The following is a 27,063-nucleotide window of genomic DNA, read 5'->3' on the forward strand; positions in this document are numbered from 1 at the left end:
AACCATCAAAGTTGATGGTTTTGACTAGTGGTTTTGGAGGTGAAACCCACTTGAGGAGGGTAAGGCTCCCCTTTCTTTCCCATTGGTGACACTTAGTAAGTCACCCCTCCCCTCTCCTCCCTACGATACCCAAGGGGGTGTCGGCCCTACCTGAAAGGTTATAAGTTGCCCCCCTCCCTCCTCACGTATGCATGTTCACTAAATTTTACGTGACCATCATTAATAAACAAGCGATAAATATAACATAATAAAGGATGATAACGTGCAAACCCATGTGAATACGTGATTTCGAGTATGGTTTTTACATGCCTTTTGAAGCACGAAGGCTCTTAAAAGGCTAATATATCTCGAATTTTGAGGCACGTAATGTAATCCACAATATTTCTCATATGCACCACATTCATTTTTAAACTTTAAGCCATCCAAATCGATACAAACTCACAATAAATTGAAGCAATCACCCCACTTTTTCAATCAAATCTATTTCACTTAAAAATCATGAACAACTTCCTAAAACAGAATATGGAACTAAATAAGGTTCTTTCTAAAACGAATAGTTTTTTTTAGAAGGAAAAAAATATTATTAACAGAAAATCAGCATGGACGAAGAGGATTCATCATAGATACAAAGAATATAAAATGCTTAGGTGGAGGAAACAGCTCCCTAAAGTAAGATCCAAGAACAGAAGCGCCCAGCCAAGAGATATCAACCTGATGCCCAACTGCATGAGCCGAGTGAAACATATGCGATTGAATAGCCTGGAATTTCTCTCCCACCAAGCAGAGAGCAGCCAACATTTTCATGCCCATCACCATCTTTTCGAATAATTCACGAATGGAGGACCAATAATCAGCGACCTAAGGCTGGCCGACACCTTCAAATGCAGATCTAAGGAGCGCCAGGCCATTTTAAAAAGAGTTTGGAAGAAGGGGAAGGACCAAAAAATGTGATCTGATTCCGCAACTTGTTTATTTGTTTGCAAAGACAACATCTATTCACTAGCTGCATTCCCCATTTCTAAATTCGATTAATTAAAACACAATTCTGCATATTTGTATGGTCCCACACTTTCTAATTAGATTTGAAAACAGAGCTGTCTTTCCTTTAGGAACTTTTCTGCTAAGACCAATTTGGATAACCATCCACGTTCACAGGACAAATTTGTAACCAACAAATATAAATTGCAATACAATCCGAGTGGCATTTTCTAAAACCAGTTCAAGTCCTGTTGTGACATATTCCAACTTGACTACTAAATACCATTAAAGTGATCCCCAGAATTTCTCACATTTAAGCAGAAACCATACAATATGTATCAACAAGCTCTTGCACCAAACTGACAGATTATTATAAGATTTATGTAACCATAAATCTATAATAGACTAAAAATTAATAACCAGAATTGATAAGATCATTTCATTGGGATCCATTGAACTATGTAACCAATAATAATGAACTCCAGCAATTGCTATTTTCTTTTTTTTTGTCCATCGGATGAAAAACTGAAGCAGAGCACCCAACACGAGAGAACTTTAACCATAATACATTTTATCTGTAATTGCAGTTCATTCCTCTCAGTCGTTTGCTTTCTTGGTGGCTTTCTGAAGTGGAGGCCACATTAAGACAACTTGCAAACTTTCCAGTTTCCACTCGTTCACCTCCAACAAATTCCATTTACTAACTAAAGAATAACAGAAATGCACAAACATCCAACAATTATTATTTTCATTTTCTTTTAAAATAAATTAATACAGGAGTATATAAACTGGAGAAACCATGAATTGCATCCATTTGATAAAACCATCTTCTTTATTCCTCTGTTTTTTTCCTGGATTTTCAAGTGGGGCATCTACACCTCTCTTTCGAGCCATATGCATAGGCGGAGCGGGGGGGGGGGGGGGGGAGGTAGCCCAGTTCTGCCTCCCGACCCAGTTAATTTTTTTTTTAAAAGCCCAGTCCTAGCCCAACCCTGATTCCATATGAAATAGATTTTTATCCATTTTTGTAGCTCAGTCCTAGCCCAACCCAGCTCAGCCCTGACTGCAACAAATAGTTTGATTTGTCCATATGAAATAGATTTTTATTAATAATTGTAGCCAATTTTTTATTTTATTTCAAAAAAAATTTTTTGGGGGCGCTGCCCCCGAACCCCAGACTAGCTATGCCCCCTGGCCATATGAACAATACCCACAAACACAAACATAACCATTAACAAGAAGAGAATCACAATGGTGAAAGAGAGGAGGGTGGAGTGGAAAACCCAACACAAGGGGACTCATTTGAATCTCAATTACAAGCCATAAATGAGCTAGGAGCACTTGACTTTGATCCACCTGATGCCTTTGCGGAAGGAGGCCTTCAGTTTCCCTTCTGCGCTGTACAACTTATAGCTGGCAATGCACCTCTTGCGCTTCATCTCGGGGTCGTTGAAGCCTTTAAGGGCAATGACCTGATGTGGGAGGAACCCTTTTTCTTGGCCTTGTCGGTGCAGCTGCTGCTGCTGGAGGATGAAGGCCCGCCAGAAGGTGTTGGATAGGAGGGAGAAGGCGGCAACCATGTCTGGTTGGCGCTGAAGGGCTGTGAGTCTTCAAGCAGAACCCAGACCAAAACAAGTACAGGATGTGCAGGAGAATATATATATATATATATATATATATATATATATATATATAGAGAGAGAGAGAGAGAGAGAGAGAGAGACTAACTATAAACATCAACATTACGAAAAGGGTCAACAAACATTGAACCCGGCTGCAACGCAAAACAGGCTCAGAGCACAAAAACAAAACTAAGAACAAAAAGAAACAAAAACCAAGCTAGATCAGCCTGGTTTAGGGAGGGTCCAGGACGACATAAAGCGCTGAAGATCGGGGATGGTAATGCGCAAAATGACGTACATATCCGCCAAAATACAGTTCACTAATTTATTGAAAACTGCCAGAACTTGCAAGAAAATGACATTGTTGCGAGTCATCCACACAACCCACCAGGATGAGAGAAGCCACATTCTCCAAATAATCTGCCAATGCTTGCAACTGCGAACTGGCTGAGGGCCCTACAAAAGGTCTACATCGAACGACTCCTGGCGCACGGTAATGAGAAGCGGGCATTGTTGTGAGTCATCCACACAACCCACCAGGATGAGAGAAGCCACATTCTCCAAATAATCCGCCAGTGCTTGCAACTGCGAACTGGCTGAGGGCCCCACAAAAGGTCTACAACGAACGACTCCTGGCGCACGGTAACAACAAGCTTATTGCAGGTAACCTTAAAGAGGTTTTGAAAAATAGGGCACTCCCAGAAAAGGTGAAACGCAGATTTTTCGGCCGCCTCACACATAACACATTTACTGAGAAGATGGAAACCAATAGATTTGAGAAAGTTGTCCGTCTGCACCCGTTCGTGAAGGATTAGCCATGCCAGGAAACACAATCGAGGAGTAGGTCCCTTGCCCCAGATAAGGCATGCAGGGAGCCAATCCACCCCCGAAGAAATGAGAGAAAGGTAGCAAGCTCTTGTGCGGAAAGAGCCGTTAGGGGCGAGAGTGCGGTGAAAGAACTAGGCCCGAGAGACATCGTCGCCCTTGTTAGAAAAAGCGACAAACCACGCTTGGATTCACGAGCGACGCAACTGCGAAATAGTTGGCCAAATCGCGCGGTGGTCAACAAACAACGATTCAACCGATCTGTATTTAGCAAGAAAAAAGCTTGCACATGGGGACCCCGGTTGGTGCGCAAGCCAGCTTTGCTTCACAATGAGAACAATACTTCTTAACCTGGAATCTGGAATCCCCAACCCCGCCGTATAGCCAGCATAGAAGCAGGGGCATTTATCATGGACATACGACACTTATCATAGTTCATAGATAAACCCGACATCGATATAAAAAAAGAAGGATAAGCTTGATTCTTAACATTTGTTGGATGAATGCACTGTAAAAAATTATCATGTCATCGGCATAAGTAAGGATACGACTAGGGAACTTCTAGATTCCGAGAGAACCAATGAGACCACACTCCACGACCCTCTTAAACAGAACCACAAGGTCTTCAGAAACGACATTAAAGAGCAAAGGAGATAGGGGGCATCATTGCCGAAGACCACGACCAAGTTTGAACTGCTGGCCACAGACCCCATTGATCTGAATTTGTGACTGGGCATTTGTAACCAGCTCACGCACCCAACTAGAGAAACGCCGACAAAAACCGAAGTTTGCCAGCATGTGGAAAAAGAAAGGTCAATGAATCGAGTCGAAGGTTTTATGGAAGTCAAGCTTCAGAGTGAAGAAAGGTTGCCACTGATCTTGAGAGAGTGTAGCACTTCTGTGGCCAGAATGAAGGAATGTTGCAGCCGTCTATGAGGGATGAAGGCGAACTGTGCGTCCAAAAAAATCTGAGGAGCGACTGAACGCATCCTATTCGCCATGACCTTGAAGATAATTCGATAAATTTCTCCTAAAGCGGAAACAATGGTCAGGTGATAGTGAATCGGCAAACGACAGTTGCGATGGAACTCAGCGAAGACACTAAGAATGTCACTCTTAACACAGAGCCAGAAAATGCGAAAGAAATCCACAGGATAACCATCAGAGCCCAGAGCTTTCCAACCTGACGAATCTCGCATGACAGAATAGATTTCCTCTTCAGTGAAAGAAACCTGCATAGACGAGGAAAGAGCACGATCCATGGACTAAACGAAGGCAGGACCCATTGAACTACCGACCGAGTGGCTGTAGGAATACATGTTAATGAAATAATTGGTAACCACTGGTAAGACTTGTTTGCCCGAGTAGGAGATACCCTCAATTGAAAGAAAGTGAATGGCTTTCCTCCTATGCCTATGATATGCGAAGGAATGGAAAAACCTGGTGTTTCCGTCACCCGCTTTAAGCCATATCACACGAAATCGTTGCTTCCAGCAAATCTCATCATTTAGTCGCCAAAAATACAATAGCAGAGTCAGCTCAGCAGATCTTGCATTGAGGCTTTCAATATCGGAGGCAGACAGTGAGGTCATAGTCGAGATAGACTGATGGATAGAAGACAGTTCGCGCTCCCATTCCCCCAGATTTTAGAATTTGCTAATGTTACTGGAAATAAACCAAGATTTGATGTCGCGAGATAAGCGAAAGAGCTTGACTAGGCAACGGGTTGCCGCCCTAGCCGTAGAGCAAGGTTACTCCAAGAATGAAGGACGACTGACTCGAAACCAGGCTCCTTAAGCCACCATTGCTCAAATCGGATTACAACCTGACTATGATCCAAGACGGATTGGAGTAGGAGACAACACGAGATGTCATTAAGAAAGCCCAGCAGAACCTAAAAGACGAGCACGCGGTCGAGCAGGCGGTAGCACGGGCAAGATCGCCAATTGAACCAAGAGAAAGCTTCACCGATATGGGGGATGGGATACAGCTGGTGCATCTGAATAAAGTTTTGGAAGTCAATCATAGAAGCCGAGTAGGAAATAGGAATGCTTGAGTCATTTGACAACAGCAGGCAATTGAAATCGTCCATGATGAGATGTTGCTCCCCGAGGAACTGAATGACCCTATTCAGGTCTGACCAAAACTTCTCCTGACGGCTCTGTCGGTGGGGACCGTACACCATGGTGACCACGGTCGACACAAGCTTGACAGGAAGGGGCAGGGCGACGGAGATGGAGAACGCGCCTTCGTCCAGTTGGTAGCATAATGGAGCGCAGGCTTCCTATGGATAAGGAGACCTCTAGCATAATGGAGCGCAGGCTTGAAGAAAAAATCCGCACCTCGTCAGATTTCAGATACGACCGAGCGCAAGACCTCCACCAACCTTGTCTCACAAAGAGCGATGAGATCGGGTTTCTCTTGACGGATCCAGCTCGCAAGGAACAGACGCTTTGAGGGGCAATTTAGGCCCCTCATATTCCAACATAGAATCCTCATAACTGGAAATCAAGAAAACGCCGAGTATGGTTTCGCGCTGAGCGCCTAGGAGTTACCTCATACTGGAAGGAGGGAGAATGCAAGGCCCGACGATGTCTCCTCTGGGAGAAACCAACACGCCCCGGAGATGAACAACCCCCGACCGAAGGAGGAGGTGCGTTGACTGTTGGGATATGCGGATCAACAACGACCACAAACGACAACTCATCTGCGATAGCATTGAAGGACTCACACATAAGGATGTAGATGCTTTGTATCTGCGACTGAGGGAGCGATAGATCAAGACGCCGAGCTGCTTCGGCCACAGACATACCCATAGAGGAAGAAAGATGACTTTATGGAGAAGGCAGAGCGACGATTGAAGGAGAGAGCGAGATGGGAGCGCCCCCCTGTCCATCAAACTCGGACTCCCTGGAGGATGAGGTATCGACAGAGGATGACTGATTCCAGACAACCGCAATAAATGGTAGGGGACATATAAGACTGTTGGAAATCAGGCATAGAGGAGATACATTGCTTCGATCTTTGAGAAACGACACCATGACCGAGATGCCATCAATGTGCATGCAGAGGAATCGAGGCAGACGCAAGTCTTCAAGGAGAGGCTGATGATTGACCCACACCGAAACAGAAGCATCCGAGAGATAAACCGTCGGCCGCGAAAAAGGCACAAGAGCTGAACCACCATTGTGAAGAGGAGACAAAAATGATGATGCAACCTTGTACGATGGGCTGAGAGAAGACTGCGACTCCTGGATGACCGCGAAAGGGCACCGAGGCCTATCAACCTCGGGCAAGTGGTCCACCATATAGGGCGGCTACAGCGAACAACGCTTATTGAGCATCCATTCAGCCCACCAAACACTGGAGGGGCGAGATCTTGGCATAGATTGTTCAAAACACCTGCCAGCCCCCTCTTGAGCCGGCCCGATGCCTCGGGAATGAGAGGTAAGGCGGGAAGATGTGAAAGGATGCGTACGACATGAACCACCACTCATCCCAACCACGGACTCCAAAGCGTAAAGGGGCGGACCCCCAGGACGACTGTCAACTCTGGATGAAGTGCCAAGAGAAGAGGTGACAACATTAAAGGAAGATGACGAGGTCTCATGCAAAAGTTGATGATTGTCGTATGTCGACCCATCGGCAGATGAAAGGAGAAACGATGGCTTTTGGGAACACAGACGAGATGATCTACCATCTTGGAAACGAGGACAAACAAACACTAAGGCTTCAAGGGGCGAGCCTTGAGCAGATTGAGTACCATGGAAAACCTCCATAGGGCTTTTTGACCCAACGTCGTCGAGCAAGAGAACGACCAGAGCAGATGGCTGCAGCCGGACTTGATTACCGAGGAGCCAATGCGGCCACCAAAGGATTGAATGACGGAATCAAGGCAAAGCTAAGTCGAAAAGACCGCCTGCCATTCCTTTTGCTGCCAAAACCAGAGAGCACTTGGACGACACCCCAGATCTGAGATCATTGCTGGAAGAAGAATCCACAGAGTCAACGGCAGCACTAGAGGAAGGGGGAACCGACATTGAGGCGCATGAACCAAGACGGGCACTGGGGGCGAGAGGTCCACCGAGAGGGATGCGACCGAGATGGGCTTGCCGAAAACATTTTCCCGTAAACGACATAGACGCGGACGGCGACGAAAAAGTCAACACCCAAGTAGAACCGATCTTTATAACCATGAAAGAAGACGAAGGATCCTGCATCTGGTTGATCTTCAACCAAGGCAAGAACGCAGTTTTGCGCCGGGGGTGCTTAATATGCGAAGAAGCCCGACTGCAGAAAAAAGATGAGAGAACAATACTAGAACGCCTGCAGACCGAGTGTCGCTTGGACTGGAAAGATGAAGCACAAAGGTGGCAAACACGATGCTTGCGATAGTTGAGTGACTGACAAATGGCACACCACCAGTCACTCGGCTTAGCTTAGGGAATACTAGAGCGAGATAGATTCTGGGTAAATGACTGCTGCCAGGGTGACTCAACCTCTTGCCAGCCACGTAAGTCGTTCGATCGAAAAGAAATACGGTAGAAAAAAAGAGCACAAAGCAGGGCGTTGACCGAGCAAGTATGAAGGGGTTCAACCTTGACGGCCCACATGAAATGCCTTATGTCACAAGGGAGCAGCTAGCCTAAGGCCAGACAGAATGCGAACACCTCTGAGAGGCAAAAGAACATAGGAAAGGAGAGGCAGAAAGTGAGGGCAACATAGACGTCTAGGCGATGCAGGGCGAAAGCTAGCTCCCAATCATTCAAGGCCTCTTGGATGAAAAAGAGGGCATGCGGGTTGACAAGTAGAGGATGGGTGAGGCATAGGCCCTAAAAGAAGAGGGATGAGGGAGGCATGGGCAAGACAAACTAAAAAACCTTAAAGTATGGCCATAGGAGAGAGAGTCTCCAAAGAAAGAGGGGCGCCGAGAGAGGGGCACCACTCACCGTTGAATTATTATCGCTGACGCTGTCATGTCGAAACTCATTTTGCTCTGTAAATCTCTCAAAACTCCCTTTTGCTCTCTCAGGCCATCTAAGACGCTACGGTTTTTTCCCCACAGAACGAGCGATCCCGGACTGTAGCCGACGACTCAGAGCCACAGGCTGCCCACTGATCCACTACCGAAGCGTGCTACAACGAAGCTGAGACCACAGGCTGGTACTGTCACCGAAAAAAGCCTTCAAGCAGGCGTGACGTCGGGCTGTAGGAGACGCTAGGGTTTTTCCCCAAAGAAATGAGCGATCCCGGACTGTAGCCTACGTCTCTCAGACCACCGGCCGCCCACTGATCAACTGCCGATGCGTCTGAATGGTGCGTGCTACAGCGGAGCTGAGACCACCGGCCGGTACTGTCGCCAGAAAATGCTTTCAAGCAGGCGTGGCGTCGGGCTGTCGGAGACGAACTCGTCTAGGGTCGTGTGGCTCCGGTGGGGACTGGAGGTCCCGGCAAATGCAGAGAGAGGGGGAGGTCGCAGGGAGGGAGTGATCGCAGGGGGAGAGCCAGGGGGCTCCGACCAGTCGAGGAGGGAGGGGGATCTCGGCAAGGTGTGCCAGTGCGCCAACGTTAGGGTCGGGTTCGAGGAAGGAGAGGGAAATGTCGGGGGGAGAGAGGCGGGACCTGAGGGCAAAGGGGGTTTGTCCGGGCGAGAGAAAGAACGCAGAGGGGGAGTCGGGAGGTCTTCAGGCGAGAGTCGGGAAAGGGTGGTCGGCGAGGGTTCGGCCTTCTGCCGGCGTGAGGAAATTTCGACGAGGGGCTCGGGTCCTCTGGTGTCAGTCGAGGGGAGAAGACTGCGCAGGGAGGAGCGTAGGGGCGTTTCGGGTTTCAGGTGGGCAGGACCTCCAGCGAAGCTCCGGCGAGGGAGGCGGTCGGGTCCCGCCGGCGAGACGAGAGAGAGAGAGCAGCTGCAAGCCTGCAAATTCCCTTTCTGTCTCTGACTGCCCAGAACACTCACCATGATCGGTGCATGAACAGCAGGTTAGGGATCAGAGCAAGGGGGGGAATGGGAACGGAGCAGAATAGAGGTTGAGACTCCAGAGGAGAGTAGAGAGAGAATGGTTGTTTCTGTGGTAGGGTGGGATTGGTTTTGACTGGGAGGATACAGCCAATTCTTGGGACACAAATACTTATCTTTGGATCACGGGGGCTTTTTCTAGCAGGAAAAAAAAAAGAACATGAGAAAAATCTAAAATAATCCATCCACTCACAAATACTCGCTTTGTTTTATTTATACTGCCCCTTACTCTCATAATGCACATTTAATGACAAATATGCGCCTTCACACGTGTGTGAATCGGGTTGGGGGTGCAAGTGGACAAAACCCAATCTGAACTGATCTGATTAGATCCGACTCAACTTGATTCTAATAGGCCCATGGATCGGGATCAACATTTGTATCCATTTAAAAGGCGAGTGGTTCTTGGGTATAAACATTTAAGACTCAGAACATGTTTGCATCTACCCGGTTTCTGTACACCTCGATTGGTTCTATAGTGTGGCCATTGAACTGACCCGAACCTGTCCTAATTTGGACAAGAACCTGCTCATACCCGAACCCATTTCTTCATGCACCTGCAACTACCCTTGTCAACCAAGATCCAAACCGATTTATATTAGAATGAGTTAAAATATGATAAATTTGTAGATGAAGCGATTTAAACCCTACATGAACATACACGTCCTTAATTTTGCAAGTCTATCTAATCAAAATCTTTTAAACGTCCTTGTTCAACACTTGAGTTCCCAGACAGCCCTGATTCTGAATATATATCCAAATGCTAACCCAAACCCAAATCCAAAAAAATGTATATATACCTGAAAGAACCCAAGCTAATAACCTGCTAGACTGGTTAATGATTTAGTTCCAAATCAGCATAAGCAAAAACCTTAATTCATACCCCAATCTACACAGTGTGCACCTCCAGAGAACAGAAATCCATAGAAAACCATTGTTTCTGATAATAATAATGTTATTTAAACAAAATATAGAGCATTTATATATTTGAATCAGATTCGTTTTACCTGACGCTAATAACGTTTCACAAAGAGAATAGCCTTGCCATTTCACCATATACACGTCAAAAACAACACACACACATAGAGCACGCACCAGCACAGATACAAAAAAGGTAAGCAAGAAATTAATGCAACTTATGCCGAGGAAGCAATTCAATACAAGAACATATGCCGATTAACTCTCTGGAAATTTTATTCACTGTTGAATGCTCAGCCACTCGGCCTTAGCCGTGAGAACTTACATCAATTGTTCATGGGAACTGCAGATTCTCAATTGAAGTTACAAATGATTCATCATCATTGATCACTGGCAAGAACAAAGTGTGCTCAAAACTATACAAGGGTCAGGGACCAGCCATCTCACATTTAAAAAAAAAGAGAAAAAGAAAAAGAATTTACATCCCTGAGTCAAAGCCCTAATATTAAGGCGAGGTTGGCAAATCACACCGACCAGAGAAACCTCTAGACACCAAGAACCAACCATCCGGTCAAGATATCTTACATGGGGAAAAAGATTCAAGCAACGGCACGAGCGAACCTGCGGCAGCAAAGAAATCTTCTTGCTGGGGCAATTGGTTCTGTTTCTGTATATGCCTTAGTCTGCCATATCTATCAGAAGTAGACTTTTAGGACATCATTTGGCCCAAAGCTTGTGCTACAGATAGGGCACTTGCGCTGTCGGCTCTCAAGAGCTCTTTGGATGCATGGATGGCAAAAGAGGTGGTAGCATTTTGCCATAACAACCTGAAATCCAAGAGCAAGGGATCAAAATTTTGGACTTCATTGTACATGAGCAGGGTTAAAAAGACAGGGTAATAAGATCAAGATTAGTGGCCTTTTTTCTTAATTCCAAATTCTAAGATTTATGGGTTGTGTTTTAATTTGTAACTCATCCAATGAATTGACTCCCTGCTGCAGAAGAACAAAGTGTCATGCACCAACTAGATCCAAGTCAATTCACTGAGGTTAACTTTGCTTTCAAATTTCTCTGAAGGGAACAAACGGACACTGATGATGAATTTACAGCTTATACAAGATATCGATCTCAGCAAAAAAGTAAGAAACAGCTGCTGTGATGCTTGTCTCACGAGACCATCCAGTTGCCAGTTGACTAAAAATAAATAAATAACCCAGTCACATTTGAACAGTCTAAAGACCTGCTGTACATCTCATAGAATCAAGCAACTAGGCTCAAAGGTACCAGCCAAAGCACAAGATTTCGCAGAAACTTTGAAACAAGATCTGCATGATATTAAATTCTGAAATCAAGGGATTTAGATTTTGATCCTTACTAAAAAACAGCTGGCTTGCACTTTCAGTCTTTCATGACTTGAAAGCCATGCAGACAGATACTGCATTTTCACTCCCGTTTGCGTCCTTGCATACAAGTCATATTGGAAACATCATAAAAATGGTCGCATCCCCATATCCTCAGCTGTATCCATGTGACATAGCTTGAAAGCATAAATGTGAATCTAAGACTTAACTTTTTTTCACTAATGATTATTAGGAATGATTCAAACCTTCAAACAACCAAATTAAAGGATATCTTACATAATGACAATCACCAATTACATGAATGGAACACCAATGATGAATCTTACTATTCTAAGAATGCTAATTGATAATAATGAAGAAAACAGGCACCCAAATTAGAGAAGAGACAATTACCTCTTTGCGTCTATCATTGCAAATATTGCACTTCAGTATGGCTTCGTATGCTTTAATTTCCTCCCGAAGCTTTTCTAAAACTGATGACCCACTATCAGTGTGTGCACTAAGGCGAGCCACTTTCCTATCTAAAACTTCCAATTCCTCTTCCATTCTTTTCTTTTTATACCTGGCAAGATACCTTGTTTATGTAACATCAAAAATAAGAAAACTAATTGCGCTAAATGGAGACTTGGAAGAACATGATGTCATATCCACAGCAGATCACCAAAAAGTGAAAATCTGTGCAAGAGGCATTCAGCGAAAATTCTGACACAGATGTGGTCTTGAAGCATTACTAGAGCACATTACCTCTCATTCTCCAGTTCTATGTGAATCTCAGAAACATTATTTCTGCTTCTCTCAACCTTGGATTGACATTCGTCCAATGTTTGCCGCAGCTGATGAGATTCACCCTGTAAATCCAGAATTCTCCTTTTGGAGTTCTCTAAGATCACTGAGCTCTGCCAACCATCCTCTGCAAGCTTGCCGATCTGCTCTGAGAAGAACTTTGTCTGACAAAAGAAGCATTTGCTTAATCCAAAAGCATTTGGGGCAAGTGCTTGGGCTGCTTGTAAATATTTAAAACAAACCTGTTCTTCAATTCGCAAAGCCTTTAGCTTGAAGAAATCCAAGGATGAATGGACTTGGTGCACTTCTTTTTCCATTGATTGTTTATCCATGCGCAAAGCATCATGAAGCTGGCTCGCCTTCACACCTTCTAGGACCAACTGGCAGTTAAATGATACTGGGTAAGTGCAAATGGTATCATGGAGCCAAAACATAAAATACAATCAAGGATGAAGAAACTAGCCAACTGCAATATTTTGTTAGTTCTTGAGTTTTATTCAGCACAAGTTTAAGGTGTGATTGAGCCAAACATGTCATATGCATTGATTTTATATTTATAACTTTTAGGGGTATCAATGAAAATAAATCATTTCAATACTTCCAAGTTCCAACAATATGTAACACCTGGTTTCGAGAAATAAGAATACAAACTGTTGCTAATATCTTTGGTAACCTGGGTTAAATGTGATAGTGGCATGGTTAGTTTACGAGTTCAGCTATGAATGTAAGAAGGCACAAGCGAGAGGAGAAAAGGAACCTGGAAGCTTCATTCTTTGAAAGACAGGTTGATAACCCCCTTACAATAATTACTTGCCTAAAATGCCCCTCACAACATAAGTAATGCAAGAGCAAATAAAATGTAAAATTCTGGACAGATTTGACTCTCATCTTTGACTCTAATTATACACATGTACAACATTATTTATTACATTTAACCTTCAACAATCCCTTCAAACTCGAGATGATGTAAAGATAATCATCTCGAGTTTGGTAAGAAATGACCGAAATTGAGATGTGGACAAACTTTTAGTAAAGAAATCCGCAATCGATTGAGATGTGTCAATGTACGACTAAGATATAATGTCTTCCAAGTATGCTCTCCTTGTGAAGTGACAATCTATCTCAATGAGAGTTGTGCGCTCATGAAACTCTGGATTTTTGGCAATATGAACAGTACTTTGGTTGTCACAATACAATGGTGTCCCACTAGTCAACAAATGTCTTTGAAGGCTGGCCTCTCAAATGGCCCTCCTAAAAATATGAACAGTATTTGTCCCTAAAATTTGGCACAAATTTGAAAGGCTGGTATCCATTATTTTTACACTTTATTTGAAGAGTTTTGGCCTCATTGCAAGAGTTAGTTTATGAAACCATCCATTCCCACCCTACCCCCCTGTCATGCCTTGTAGTTGTAATGCTCATATATCTTGTACAACATTCCTTGACATGGTAATTGTTACACAATTAAAGCAAAGGGTCAGCAAAGACAAATTTTGGAAGAAACGATTTTCCCAAATCATCACCATGCCCTGATTGTATGGTGGATCACTCCTTTCTAGTGGCACTTTCACTGGTTTGCAGTCCTAAGACCTTTTTGTACTCTGACTTTTGAGTCTCCCTCCAGTACGTTTACAGCTACTATGCTCAAGGTAGAGGGCCCTACAGGCCACAGCCATTAGGTTCATAATGACCACCCAGCATGAGATAGAGGACACACAGGGATGCAAAAGAACCACAAAGGTATTCAATCAAAGCACTCTATTTGCTTCCATGGGATGGAGATGAATCATTTATAACTGTTGTTCATGAGGCTTTTTCCTTGTTTCCACAAATCAAAATGGTAACTTTAATGAAAAGGCACTTCTGTTTTTCCTACAAAAGAAAAAAAAAAGTTCTAGGGTATATTTCACTGGCTAGTTTCCCCAAATAACAGCTACTGCCTTAGGATTCTGTGGTGGATGCAAACTTGCAGAAGGTAATACTCCCAAGTCCTAACCTTCATGCTCAGATGAGACTTGCAGATTCTAGGGCATATTTGACTGGCTAGTTTCCCCAAACAACAGCAACTGCCTTACGATTCTGTGGTGGATGCGAACCTTCATGCTCGACTAAGCCTTGTAGATTCTGCAGAATCTCCATGCTATACAGTCATTTTTTTCAATGGGCACTCTGTATTGTGCTTCACTAGGTACTGTTCCCATTCTCTCCCCAAATCCCCTCCCTCAAAAAAAAAAAAACACCAAAAAAGAAAAGTCTGTATAAATAATTAGCATGATATTAATCACATAAATAAAGTCAACCATGAAAATACAAAAGAAGCTAAACTAATAGACATCAAAATTTTAGGTGATCAAACAATATGCATATTCCAACTGGTCCTCACATATCATCATTCATTCTAAGCACATGGTACATGACACCAAGAAACAGAAATGTGATAAGGCATCATGTTATTTTACCTTAATATTATAATCATCCCTTTCTGTGATTTGCTGTAACAAGTGTTGATTTTGTGTCTGTATATCCTCATATGCCTGGCCAATTGTCTACCAAAAGCAGAATGTTATAATAAGCAGTCTGATAGTACCTGCCAAAGTTCTAATTGTTTCATGACTACCCACATAAAGAAAAAAGGCCAGAAAGGAAACCTCAATCTCAGACAGATAGACTTCGCTGCCCTCATTTTTTGATTTCAGCATCTCATTAAGTTCAACTAATTCCCTATAGAAGAAAACCAGAGGCACTATGTTTAAGTACACCACTCGTGTCATTCAAGCAGCTTACTCATGCAACTGCAAGAAGTGAATTAGAGGAAAATAAAAGTTGCAACTTGAAACAAGATGCCATGGTTTACATAGGAAAAAACAGAGGATCCGATAATCTTTAAAGACTAAACCTTTGAAAAGCTTCTAACTTCTGCCTCAGATCAGCAATCTCAGCCTCAGCAGTAGCTAGCCTTTGTTGTGATATTGCTTCAGCTTCATTAGCATCTTTGACACGCAACTCCAAGTTATGTTCATCAAGAGCAGACTTTAGACTTTGAACATGTGCCCATGCTTTGTACTCTGAGTCCCTTGCATCCATAATATCTCTGCAATTAAAAACCAGAACATGAAAAACAAAAAGGTTTAACAAACAAAGGCACAAGTCTCATCTTTGAGTGGTGCACTTTTGCAACCCACCAGTCCAAATTAAGCCATTCAAAATGTAGCAAAGCTACACAGGAGGGTGCGATAGGAAAATAGATGTCCCACTGGCCAGTCGTGTTTCACAAGGCTTACTTTGTTCGCTAATTCATAGACCGAGCAGGTTTGCCATTTACATATCATGATTACAACTTTGCTTGACATTAGAAAATAGAGCATTGTAAAAAGGTCAAGGAATTGCCTCCATTTGATTGCATCCATTTCTATTTCCAGCTAACAAATTTCAAAGACAATACGAGGGAAAAAGATATTCGCCATCAATATGCATCAGTTCATTGTTCAAGATACAGAATCACAGTAATGCAAGTAGGAGTGGCACTGGGCACGTAAGAGCAGGGCCAGAGCGAGGAATCTAAACTAAGGTGGGCACAAATGCACAGTGAAAAGGAAAAATAATTAATAATAGACTATATTAATAACATGTTTGCAAATAGTTTCTTTCAAAATTCTCTCAGTAAATCAATCTTTCTGCTGAATAAGTAACCATAAAGAAGCATCTGTCATAAAGCAGCATGCAACCAATGCAAAGCACAACCGTACTAATTCACTGAATATGATTAAATAAGTAAACCATGAACGGGAACTCAAAATTGTAATAGAAAATAGACTTTCCAAATATTATAAACCAACATGGACAACAATGTATCGTTTGGAGTATACAGTACAGCAGTTCCATTTGTCATTTTCTTCTTGAAATACATGTAGGAAGAGATGATGTAGAGATAGTGCTTTTTTTAATCCATGAAATATGAAGGAATAAAAAGTTGAACCATATCAATTTCCATCAACGAAAAGCACCAATACAAAAAGTTTCAATCCTATAACAAACTACTCATGATTTGTGAACAAACTGAACAAAGGAAGCCTGAAATACAGAAAACTGGCAGAAACCAACGCAAATAACAGCTTGTTTGCCCGCATAATGATCAAGCAATCAAAATAAAAAAGGTGAAACCCGCTTGATTTTCTGTTCAATTTCATGCATAAACCTTGAAAACTGAGAAATGCCATGGAGAGAGATTGCATACATCAAGGAAGAACCAGAAGAAAAAGAGGTAACACAAAAACGAGCATGGAAACATTGGGGAAAATCCCAACCCTAATTCCGATCAGGGATCTTGAGAGATTAACCCGGTGTGAGGCGTCTAAAGATCACGATCGGGAGGGATCGGTGTGTAGACAGGCTCCACGAAGACTTTGAAGTACGGCCTATGCTGATTCCTGCAGGAATCACCATTGCTTCCCTTCCTCGTTTGAGAAACCCTATAATTCCCAAGTCTACTCAGCAACGGCAGAGGCAAGCGAGGAAGAGTGGTCCTGGGAAAGGGGTTCACCATGCTGGAGAGGTCGTCGGACAGTGGACGGCCAGAGTCCAGACGCAGGGGCCACAGGCAGCAGCTGCAGCAAGCCTGAGGGCTGAGGCCCTGACCTAGCCTGAGCATTGAGCAGAGTTTCGAGAGAGAGAGAGAGAGAGAGAGAGAGAGAGAGAGAGAGAGAGAGAGAGAGAGAGAGAGAGAGCACATCATAAAAGGCCTGTGAATCGGGCCCAGATGATGCCCACCCTGTCCCGAGCCTCTCATGTGCATTCTGGGTCTACCCCTTAATAGAGGATTTTCAAGTCAGGGTGTGTGCGTGCCCACCCTGGCACCAATGTAGCTCCGCCCCTGCATCAGAGTAATCTTAAATAGGGACCGTAAGAAATGACTAGCAGTATATGCATCATTCAATGTGATGCAAAAATCAGCAACTAAGATTCAAAGCTGGAAATTTGTGCCTAAAGTAAAGCTTTTATACTGTATTTATCTTTAGAGAATCACTCTGCTGATCTGACATGATAATGACATTAAAATTCATTCTTAAGTAACAAAAATACAAGATCAAGAAATCAAAATACACAATGATTTCTGACCTTGGGTCTGTGGATTCACGTTGATACATTTCCGATATCAGCTTTAATTCTTGATCGCTCTCTCTTAAATCATGAACCTGTATCAAATACCACACAATTAACAGTAATTCAACCAGCATGTACATTAAAAAATTAAACATGAACACACAATAGCTAGGCCTGTAACATAAGAAAGGGATATTGGGTTACATAATCCCATGATTTAAAAAATAAATAAATAAATAAAATAATTAAGTCCTTGCTATTGGTCCATAAACAAGAAAACCAGACCATCGGGAAAATGCAAACCAGAAGCACAGCACTACACCAGATACCAACTCCCAAAGACAATTCAACAACTACCTCTTGATTTTGACTGCAGAGATGGGACATAACATCTTAGCCAACCATGAAGAAAAGTTGGAAAAAAATTAACATAAGCTAAGGTACTTTGGACCTGATCCGTAGATTATCTAAAACTAAGTGGTATCCTATACAAAGATATCTTCTTCCCAGTAGCACCTCAACCAACATGAAGATTTTTCCTCAACAATTGGCCAGCCATGGACATATCAAAAGAGGGTAGCTTCAGTTTTTTTATTTTCCTTATCCCACAGCCTTTTTGAATAGGTTGAGTAAATCTTATTCATGACATAAATTTACAAATCAGCTGCATCAATAGACCTCCTTCCCTGATGTATTATTTTTCACAAACCATAATAAAAGCATCATGTTTAGATGATTGTTCCAGCTTTCTGCAATAGTAGCATTAGCCTTTCTCCAAGGTCCAGATGTTGCTCGCATACAAACCCCCTCAAATCCTGATATGGCATTCTTTTTCAGTAATCCACAATCATCATCATGTTCAGATGACAGTTCCATCTCTTTGCAACACTAGCAATAATAGCTCAGCAAGATCCACTTAGCACATCAATCGTTGGAGAATAATGGACAGAAAGACATGCTCCAAAGAGGGGACAAAATGTCAGTTTTGATCATTCTACTATTGAGTAAATGCATAGGCAAATGAATCACTTGATTCATTACAAATTGCTACAGGAACTGGCTCAGTCTGTATGAGTTCTGAATCAGGTCAAAAATTTAAATCTTTGCCAAAAATGGTTACCAACTCAGAATGAGCAAATAGAAAAAGGGGATCATCTAATTTTACTTTGTTTCACAAGAATTACATCGTGGGCAAGCTAATAAATTCCTAATGTCATTATTTGAATCGCTGAGAAAGCAAATAAAAACCTCAGGTGAGCTGTTCGGGAGAAGGTTCCTCTAATTTTATTGTCTTCCACAACCAACTAACAGGCAGCACAAATTCAAAACTGCCCCAGACCCACCAAATGAACAAGTAAATATGAAGCCACATCAGTTCCACGCACTAAAATGGGCATTCATATGAGCTTTGCACACAATTAAGGCCCATTTTTTGACCCAAAAAAGTGGGGAAATGTCCCATTTCATACATAAATGAGAATCCACGCAACGTATTATGGGTCAACTGAATCTTCTCGCTCCAGGGTGCCCCACAGGAATATTGAAAGGAATAAATCACTATTTACCAGCATGTCTGAAACAAGCACCCACCATGTGGGCCCTACTCTTTCCATAGGAAATGGCATGATTCCATTGAAAATGTGTTCACATCTCCCTCCTTGGAAACATTTCCCCCATCCTTTTAATGACATCTTCAAAACGTGTGTTTTTCATACAAAAGGCCCTTCCCTTCCCTGCCATTGATACAAAGGAGCCCTCAAGGATGACCCTTTTACCATCCCATGCACCTATTAAAATGAAGAGTTTGAAAGAGAAAGAGAAATAAAAAGACAAGTTCATGTTCAAGACAGTGATAGGCAGGATCCTGCAATGATAGGATGCCTACACAACAGCTTGTATATGAAAACAAAATCAGAGTAACACATGATGAATATGATTGTTAAAGAATTGTTTGGCAGAGTGGATCTTGAATAGATGCATGTACAGCATCTTTCAACAGCTTTCAAGTCTTCCAAGAGTTAAATCCATTTATCCAATTCCATAAACAAAACAATGTGATTATTCTTATATTATTTGACATTTGGAAATACATATTTTATACATGATAAAAGAAATTGAACGTACCAAAGCTTGCACTTTCTCTATTTCAGCAATTTGTCCAGCAGATCTGTCATATAATGTCCGTAGTTCATTAGCCTGCAGAGAAAAGTCATTCTCAGTCCTTCCATGGTATTATAAATTGTAATTTGTAAACCATATTAGCAAAATTCAATTTGTGCATTCATTAATAAGGAACCAGCATGCACTGGTGAGCAAATAAGTTCAGATTATCCACACAGACCTTCCTATCAAGAATATTAGACAATGATTGAACTTCTGCACGTAAAGAATGAATATCCAGGGAAACTTCTTTATATTTGTTTAGTTCAGCTTGCATCATATCCATGTCTTTGTGCAGTGAGGAAACAATGACCTTGAACTCCGCAATTATGTCTCTCCTTCCTGCTATAACAAAAGAGTGTCCCCAGAAAATATTCTACACTGCTACAAGCCAAAACAAGGGAAAAGAGGAGATCTAAAAATGATTCCAATCCCTATTCCAGATTTCCGTACCTGGTTCCTTTGCAGCATCTTCTAGTTTAATTTCCAGCAGATTTCTTTCATCAGTTTGCCTCTGTATCTCCTTCTCTAAATCATCTATCCTTGATTCAGCAACAACAGAGGCCCTTCTTGAAATTTCAGCTAGGTCTACTTTAATGCCCACTTCTTTCTCTCTCCAGGAAAAAATATCCTTCTCAGCCTATCAAACCAAGATCCAATCATATGGTCAGCACCCCATGTTACATTGAAATTTTAGCAATATAACAACCATATTGGTAACAGATTCTAAACATATCTACCAACCAGTTACCACCTGAAGTTTCTCCAACAGTCCCTGGTACTGCTCAACTTCTGCTTTTGACTTTTCAAGCTCATCATTTAACACACGAAAAGCCTTTGATGAAGAGATGTAGTACCTCACATCCTTCAAGGGTGCCTGTCAAAACATGTCCATATGACATTAGAAAAACCACTATACACAGTTCTAGGGGACAATAAGAACCACAATCATTAAAATCAAATAAAATATCAAATCAATAGTACTTGGATGTACAATGAAACAATTCAATAGAACAGCCAAAGATTGAAAACATGATTTACCAAAACAAAATAAAAAAGGTAATAAAAGTATTGACCTGCAAATTGTCTAGTTGTCTTAAGATATTTATCCTTTCCTCATGCGCACTCCTAAGCTCTAGGAATCGACTTGATGCTAAATCCTGTTTAAATCATGCAATACAAGTCTGAGATACCATACAACAACATATGGCAGGTGTTGGCTACAAATACTAATATGTATTCCTTACTGTGGACTCTTTGACAGCAGATTCAATATCTTGCAAATCCTTTGATTTGTCCTTGACCTTCTCTCCAGAAGCATGTATAGTCCCTGAATTCAAGACCGGGAAAAAAGAGCCTTGCCCAGAATCCCTTTGAGCCTTCAGCAATGCTAGTTTACAGTTGCTTTCTTCAAGTTCAGAAATAGTACCCTCCAACTCACCTATAAATGGCACAGAAAATCTACATCAGCCCTTGTTATCTGTGAATGTTTACTTCACTAGTAGGTTTATCTTTAAATCATAAAAAATGCAACGAAAAAACAAATCATACACTGAATGCTATTCATGACAATAGCATTACGTGCAATTGAACCTATCTAACACAAAAACATGTGTTCCAGCAACAAAAAGAATTTTGCTACATGGGCACTTGCGCAGTTACAGAAAAGTGAACAGCAACCCTCCCACAAAAAGTGCATGCAGCAAACTACACATTCCAGAATAATGTCATTACCTGCCAAACATTTAAGCTCCAATTTATTCTTGGCATTAGCATCTCTTCTGGTATACACTTCATTTGACAATGACCGGTGCCTCAAATGAAGATCACCTAGTGTGATTCTTAAGCTTCTAACCTCCACCTTTAAATCACTCACAGCTTTCTGCAACTGTTTACTTGACTCTATTTAAGAAAGAACAAGATATCAAAATACATAAAAAACAATATAAACAAAAAGTATATACATATATAAGGTGATCCAATGAGAAAAATGCCACACAGATATCTTTTTTCTTACCATCATCTGGTAAAAAGCTTTCAAGTGTAGAAAACAATTCATCATTTTTCTCCAAATATTCATCAATTGTAGTCACTATGTTTTGTAGAATAATCTTAGATGATGCACATGCATCACCCAGATCATCTTCCATCTGGTTAGACGGTAAAGTGGCAGAGCTAGTATCAGTGGCACCAGTGTCCAGGAGTCTACACAAGAAAGTATCCTCTGGTCTACACGAAGCCCCATCTACCAACAAGAAGTAACAAAACCTCATGAGACTACATGCTTGATATACTTGCATAAACATGAAATGGACATGCAAAATTTTAAACATTTGCAAATATATGATGTATGCACAAGAAAGTATCCTCCAGCTTAGAGAAATAGATCATTTAATATAGATAATTAAGAATTTTTTCTGTGGTTTAAGAAGCTTTAAAACCATATCATATTGCACAGTAATAGCCGATACAATATAACTATGTTCACATAAGTAAACAGTGCAAGCACATGCACTAATACAATGTCCAGTCCAAGGTTGCTGGACTAAATGATACAGGAAGCAGAAGCGAGAAGCGGGACATTTTAAAATTTATAAGAAGCGAGAAGCAAAGTATCAATTTGAATGCGAAACAGGAATAAAAAAGGAAGCAATATGAGAACTGAATAGGAATTGAACAAGAAGCAAATAAAAACTAAAATAAAATTGATTATTCTTATATTTTATGATTTTTCAGTAAAAGATTTTTTTTGTTAAAATCTAACAATGATGGTTGCCAATTTAGAGAAAGCACGAGAAGTGAGTGGAAGCGTGAGAGGAAGCACATGCAAAACATAAATAGAAATGTGAGAAACATATAGAAAGTATGTAAGGAAGCATGGACAATGCAATGTGGCAAGCATAGAAGAAGTGTGGGGGAATCAAGATTCCCATAAAGTTCCGGAAGCGAGGAGCATCGTGCTTCCGAAGTGAGTTTCCAGAAAGCGCACTTCCCACCTACCTAAGAAGCTTCTGGTAACTGAGCCAGACACTCTTCAATATACCATGCGTTAGGTTGCCCAATGTACAAAATATGCACTCATTTTAGCCATCACAATTAAGGACACAATGTCAAACAAAGACACCAAAACAATCCACCAAACATCCATTAGAATACCAACTACTACTTGCTCTCGTCAACATCGTCATCATGTTCCTGATAGTTTTTTTTGTTGAACTCCTAAGCAATATGTGCTGTAATGTTAGCAAAAAAACAACTGAATAAACAGGATACTAAGTATCATAAATATGTCTTATAATCTAAGATCCATGAGGATTTCATACCATGGGCACCATTTGATGCTCCCCTTCCGTGGATAGATATAGATTCCAAATCACCTACCAGCTGCCAGAAGAGTGCATTAGTAATAAATTATCATCAAAGAGAGGAATGGGAGAAAAAAGGAAAGAGAATATTCAAAAGGATGCAGACCTGCTCCCAAGCTTTATTGACAACAAGCAATGTACTGTCATGACCGTGTTGTTTTGCCTTCAGCTGACTGAATTTATTCTCAAGCACAGAAAACTCAGATTTCTGAGCTTCTAGTTGCTGGAAAAGCTTTTGATTTTGATATTCAAGTACAGCAGCATCAAGCTGGAAACAAGTAATCAGTAAGTGAGATTAAGTAAAGAAGAAGGAACACGCAAAATACTAAACTAAAAATGGTGTTAAGAAAATCTTGGAGATAAGATGACATCTTATGCAGCTCCCCGTCATTCATATTCTATGTCAAAGGATACAAGTAGGAAGGACTTCAACCATGTCATAAGATTCATGATTAGATAGAGGTGGCTGTTGGATTTTTCTAGGTCTCTTTCCATGCTGCACAGAGCAATCCCATGGCCAGATGGCATCTGGAAACAGTGAACAGAAAATAACAATTCTACCAGTGAACCGTTGCCTATAAGGAAGTTATTTTTCTTTCATAACTAGGGAGAAGTGAATTACATAACCAGCAAATATTGAAAGATTTACACTCTTGTACAGGCATAATCAATTCCCCAGGCAACTGTATCCATTATTCTTTTAAAGGGATCCTAACAATCTATGTATCATGCAAAGAAACATACTGAAAAGCTTTGAATGACCATAAAACTCTCGACGAAAACCACAACATAAATGAAAGGTGCATGAAACAAACAACTGAAGCCCATTAAGAGCTATACATATAAGTGACAACCACTTATGGCATCAAATATGCTTCGCAGAGCCAGATCAATCTGTAGCACCTTTAGTGCCAGGTGCATGTGTCATTATGATACTGCCGACCATTCTTATGCATGTGTGTGTACTCACCACTATGATTTCATTCAGTTTATTGTTTTCTCAAAATCAAAATATCCTGATAAACTAAAAAGTAAACCTATCATGATAATATCGCAATATTTTCCTGAGATTTTAAAAAAAAAATTCTATTAAAATTTCAAAACAAGCATAGTTTTTCAAGTGAAAACCCACTTGTTTTCAGAGTGTCCCAACTCTTGACACACACACACACACAAATACATACATACATATGTATAATCATAAAAATATCTTGAAATTATACCAGACCTTGAAAAAGAATTTCCGTACAGCTCTGTTTTCTTAGCATGCTAAAGTCCTACATAGAAAATTTATTCTCTGAAAACAGTTAACAAATTCCTTCAAAAGAAGTTCCTCTAAATAACATTCCTTGCATATCTTTGGGAAAAAGGTACATAACAAAGTTATAACGATGGACATCTGAAAAAAGATTATCATAAAATATTGCCAATACTTTGACAACAAGAAACAACAAAACTGGAACCAGTTTAATGAAGAATAACAATCACCACAAAACAATTAGATCAACCTTATGAAAAATATACAAAAAAAAAAAACATCCCTAACAACTATAAACTAGACAAACAGCAAGGCTGCAAAAGATAGAAAATCAAACTAGTGCAACAATACAAAAATGAATTCAGAAAAGACAAAGAGCACCTAATTCAGTAAAAGATGCAACAAACCTTAATAAGTTCTGCCAAGAAAGTACACTTGCATTAAAAAAAATCCAACGAAGGCGCAGATAAACAGACAAGCTCAACAACTGAGCTACCAAACACTAACACTTGCCATTGACAAGATACATATGCCCAAAGCAAACTTGTCTGATACGGAAACCCAAAATTAAAATGAGTTTGCAGTTTGCACTGCCAAAGATGGAAAAAAGAACAAGAGTTCCAAAAGAGAGCAATTCAACCCCAACAAATTCCACTACAAAATCATATGCACAAAATAACAGTCATGCCCTAAAACATGATATCAAACAAGTGCAATATCTAAAGCAAGTGAGAGGGAGAGAAATATGTAAATAAGAAAACCAGAACAAGAAGCCCTAAAAGTTCTGCTACCAACATGCATACATTCCACACCCGAAAGTTCAGAAATAACAGAGAACATAAAAGAAGACAAAAGAGAAAGTAGACTATCTAAAAGTGATCCTCCAAAACTAATAAAATTTTATGGATCACACCCACGCCATAAGAAGCAAAAACAGGTTCAAAATCAACTTTTAAATAGGAGCAACCAAACCCTAACAGATTTTGCAACGGAAAACGTTCATGCCACAGGAGATTCAAAAAATAGAGTGTGCCGCATCCCAACAGCAGTAAAAAAACAGAAGTGTGAAAAACCTAATTCTGAAAAGAGAGCAACTAAAAGCCTTAGCAAAGTCTGCCACTAGAATCTGGGCACGCGAACCAAATATTTGTTGCGCAAACAATACGAAATCAAACGATCTTATGGCCAGAAACATTAAAATAGCACACAAAACTCTAATTTGAGACAAGAAACCCTAATGAATCCCATAATCAACATGCACATAGCCAACAACCACAAGTGCCACAGACAATACATAATCGAAGATGCCGCACCGCCAGAGAACGAAAGGAAACCTGGAATTTTTTAAGTCAGGTGAAAAACCCTAGAGTCTCAAACCGTAACTAAACCGAACCCAACGAATCAAGGGGAAGACAGAAACAATGGGTGAATCGAGCAAACGACGAAAGAAGACCAGAACTGCGAAATTGCCAACAAAAACGAGAGAAAGAAATGAAAATAAAATAAAAAATCGTGCCTTTTTGTCCTCGGATAAGGGGAGGAAGGGGTGCTTCTTGGTGGAGGTGGGCGAGAGGGTGTTGAAGTGGCGCCTTTTCCGGTCGGGCTCCCCGGCGCTACCCATGACGCTCCCGGCGATCAGCACCCAATTCTCATTAGAGCGAAAATAAGGAGAAACAAACAGGGAATCGGTCTCCCCCGCTTGTTGCCTTACTTTCTCTGGGGCCTTAGGGCTCTGCTCCGTCGCTCAAAACCCTAACAGAAGAGAGCGAGCAATGCGAAAAGAGAGTATGGGAAGATGACAAGGGGAGATGGGGCGAAGGGAGAGAAGGAGGAGGAGGGAAGGAGATGGCGGGAGATGGTGGTTTTATGAGGAGTGGGAACATGGAGGGGGGTGTGAAAGGGGGAAGGGAAGAAGAGGTTGGGGTTCGGAGATGGGGGAGGGAAGAGAAAGAATGAGAAATTGGGAATCAACTCGGCTTTTATATTCTTGATTTCTTTTTTTATAGAGACGGAGGGCCTGGAAGTTACGAAAATCTATCGGAGTTCTTGGTCAAAGACAGGAACTCTTCCCCTTGCTTTAATCAGCGATATTTATACTCTTTAGTTGAGAGAGAGAGAGAGAGATTGCTAAAAAAACGTATTAAGTTGATAGGAACTCTCTTCATTGCCTTCATCAACGGTATGAACTATTAATAGTGCAGTACAACCATAGTGACAAAAGTTAAAAACTGTAAAATATAGTTTTTAAAAAACTAGCGAGAATTTGAAAATTTTTCATAAATCTTGTGTTTTTTCAGCAAAATCTTGGCAATAAAAAATTTAATTTAAAAATATAAAAAATATTTTTTATAAGAAAATATTAATAAAATTTATTTAAAAATAAAAACACACTGTTTTTCACTATAAATAGCCATTTAAAATGTAAATATCACATTTAAATCACGGTATTTATGTTCTTTCATGAATCTTGCAATATTTTGAAAATCTCCCCAGAAATTATTGTATTAAACTTTCAGGCAATTTCTTTCAATATTATAGCAAGATTTTAATTATCATGATATTTGTTACTACGAGTACAATTAATGTTTTTTAGAGAGAAAGATAAGTTAAAAAAGACATAAGATTTTTTGGTCAAAAAGACAGGAACTCTTAGCCCACAAGGGCTTTGCACATCTCG

The 27,063-nt window shown here is 41.1% G+C and overlaps 1 protein-coding gene across 5 annotated transcripts; it reads right to left on the bottom strand.

Annotated features, from left to right (window-relative positions):
- Positions 1-1,613: 1,613 nt before the first annotated feature.
- Positions 1,614-26,360, bottom strand: LOC149817565 (E3 ubiquitin-protein ligase BRE1-like 1). Of its 5 annotated transcripts, none has more exons than XM_089986479.1 (19): positions 25,903-26,360; positions 23,235-23,396; positions 23,087-23,147; positions 21,781-22,008; positions 21,498-21,665; positions 21,011-21,204; positions 20,840-20,923; positions 20,518-20,640; positions 20,217-20,403; positions 19,945-20,108; positions 19,728-19,799; positions 17,619-17,695; positions 15,400-15,594; positions 15,125-15,224; positions 14,963-15,049; positions 12,746-12,883; positions 12,465-12,667; positions 12,114-12,282; positions 1,614-1,678 (listed from the first exon to the last, which is right to left on the bottom strand). In XM_089986479.1, exons 1-19 carry the CDS (start codon positions 26,005-26,007, stop codon positions 1,676-1,678), a joined length of 2,520 nt encoding a protein of 839 aa, XP_089842605.1. In that variant the 5' UTR covers positions 26,008-26,360; the 3' UTR covers positions 1,614-1,675. The 5 variants fall into 5 exon arrangements, with proteins under 5 accessions (XP_089842605.1, XP_089842604.1, XP_089842602.1 ...); XM_089986478.1 differs by lacking the exon at positions 1,614-1,678 and adding an exon at positions 10,609-11,186 and having other exon boundaries at positions 15,152-15,224; positions 19,945-20,105; XM_089986476.1 differs by lacking the exon at positions 1,614-1,678 and adding an exon at positions 10,609-11,186 and having other exon boundaries at positions 19,945-20,105.
- Between the last annotated feature and the right edge of the window lie 703 nt (positions 26,361-27,063).

The sequence above is a fragment of the Nuphar pumila genome, chromosome 13, assembly GCF_984573655.1.
Source record: "Nuphar pumila chromosome 13, dmNupPumi1.hap1.1, whole genome shotgun sequence".
In the NCBI taxonomy this organism is placed as follows: Eukaryota; Viridiplantae; Streptophyta; class Magnoliopsida; order Nymphaeales; family Nymphaeaceae; genus Nuphar; species Nuphar pumila.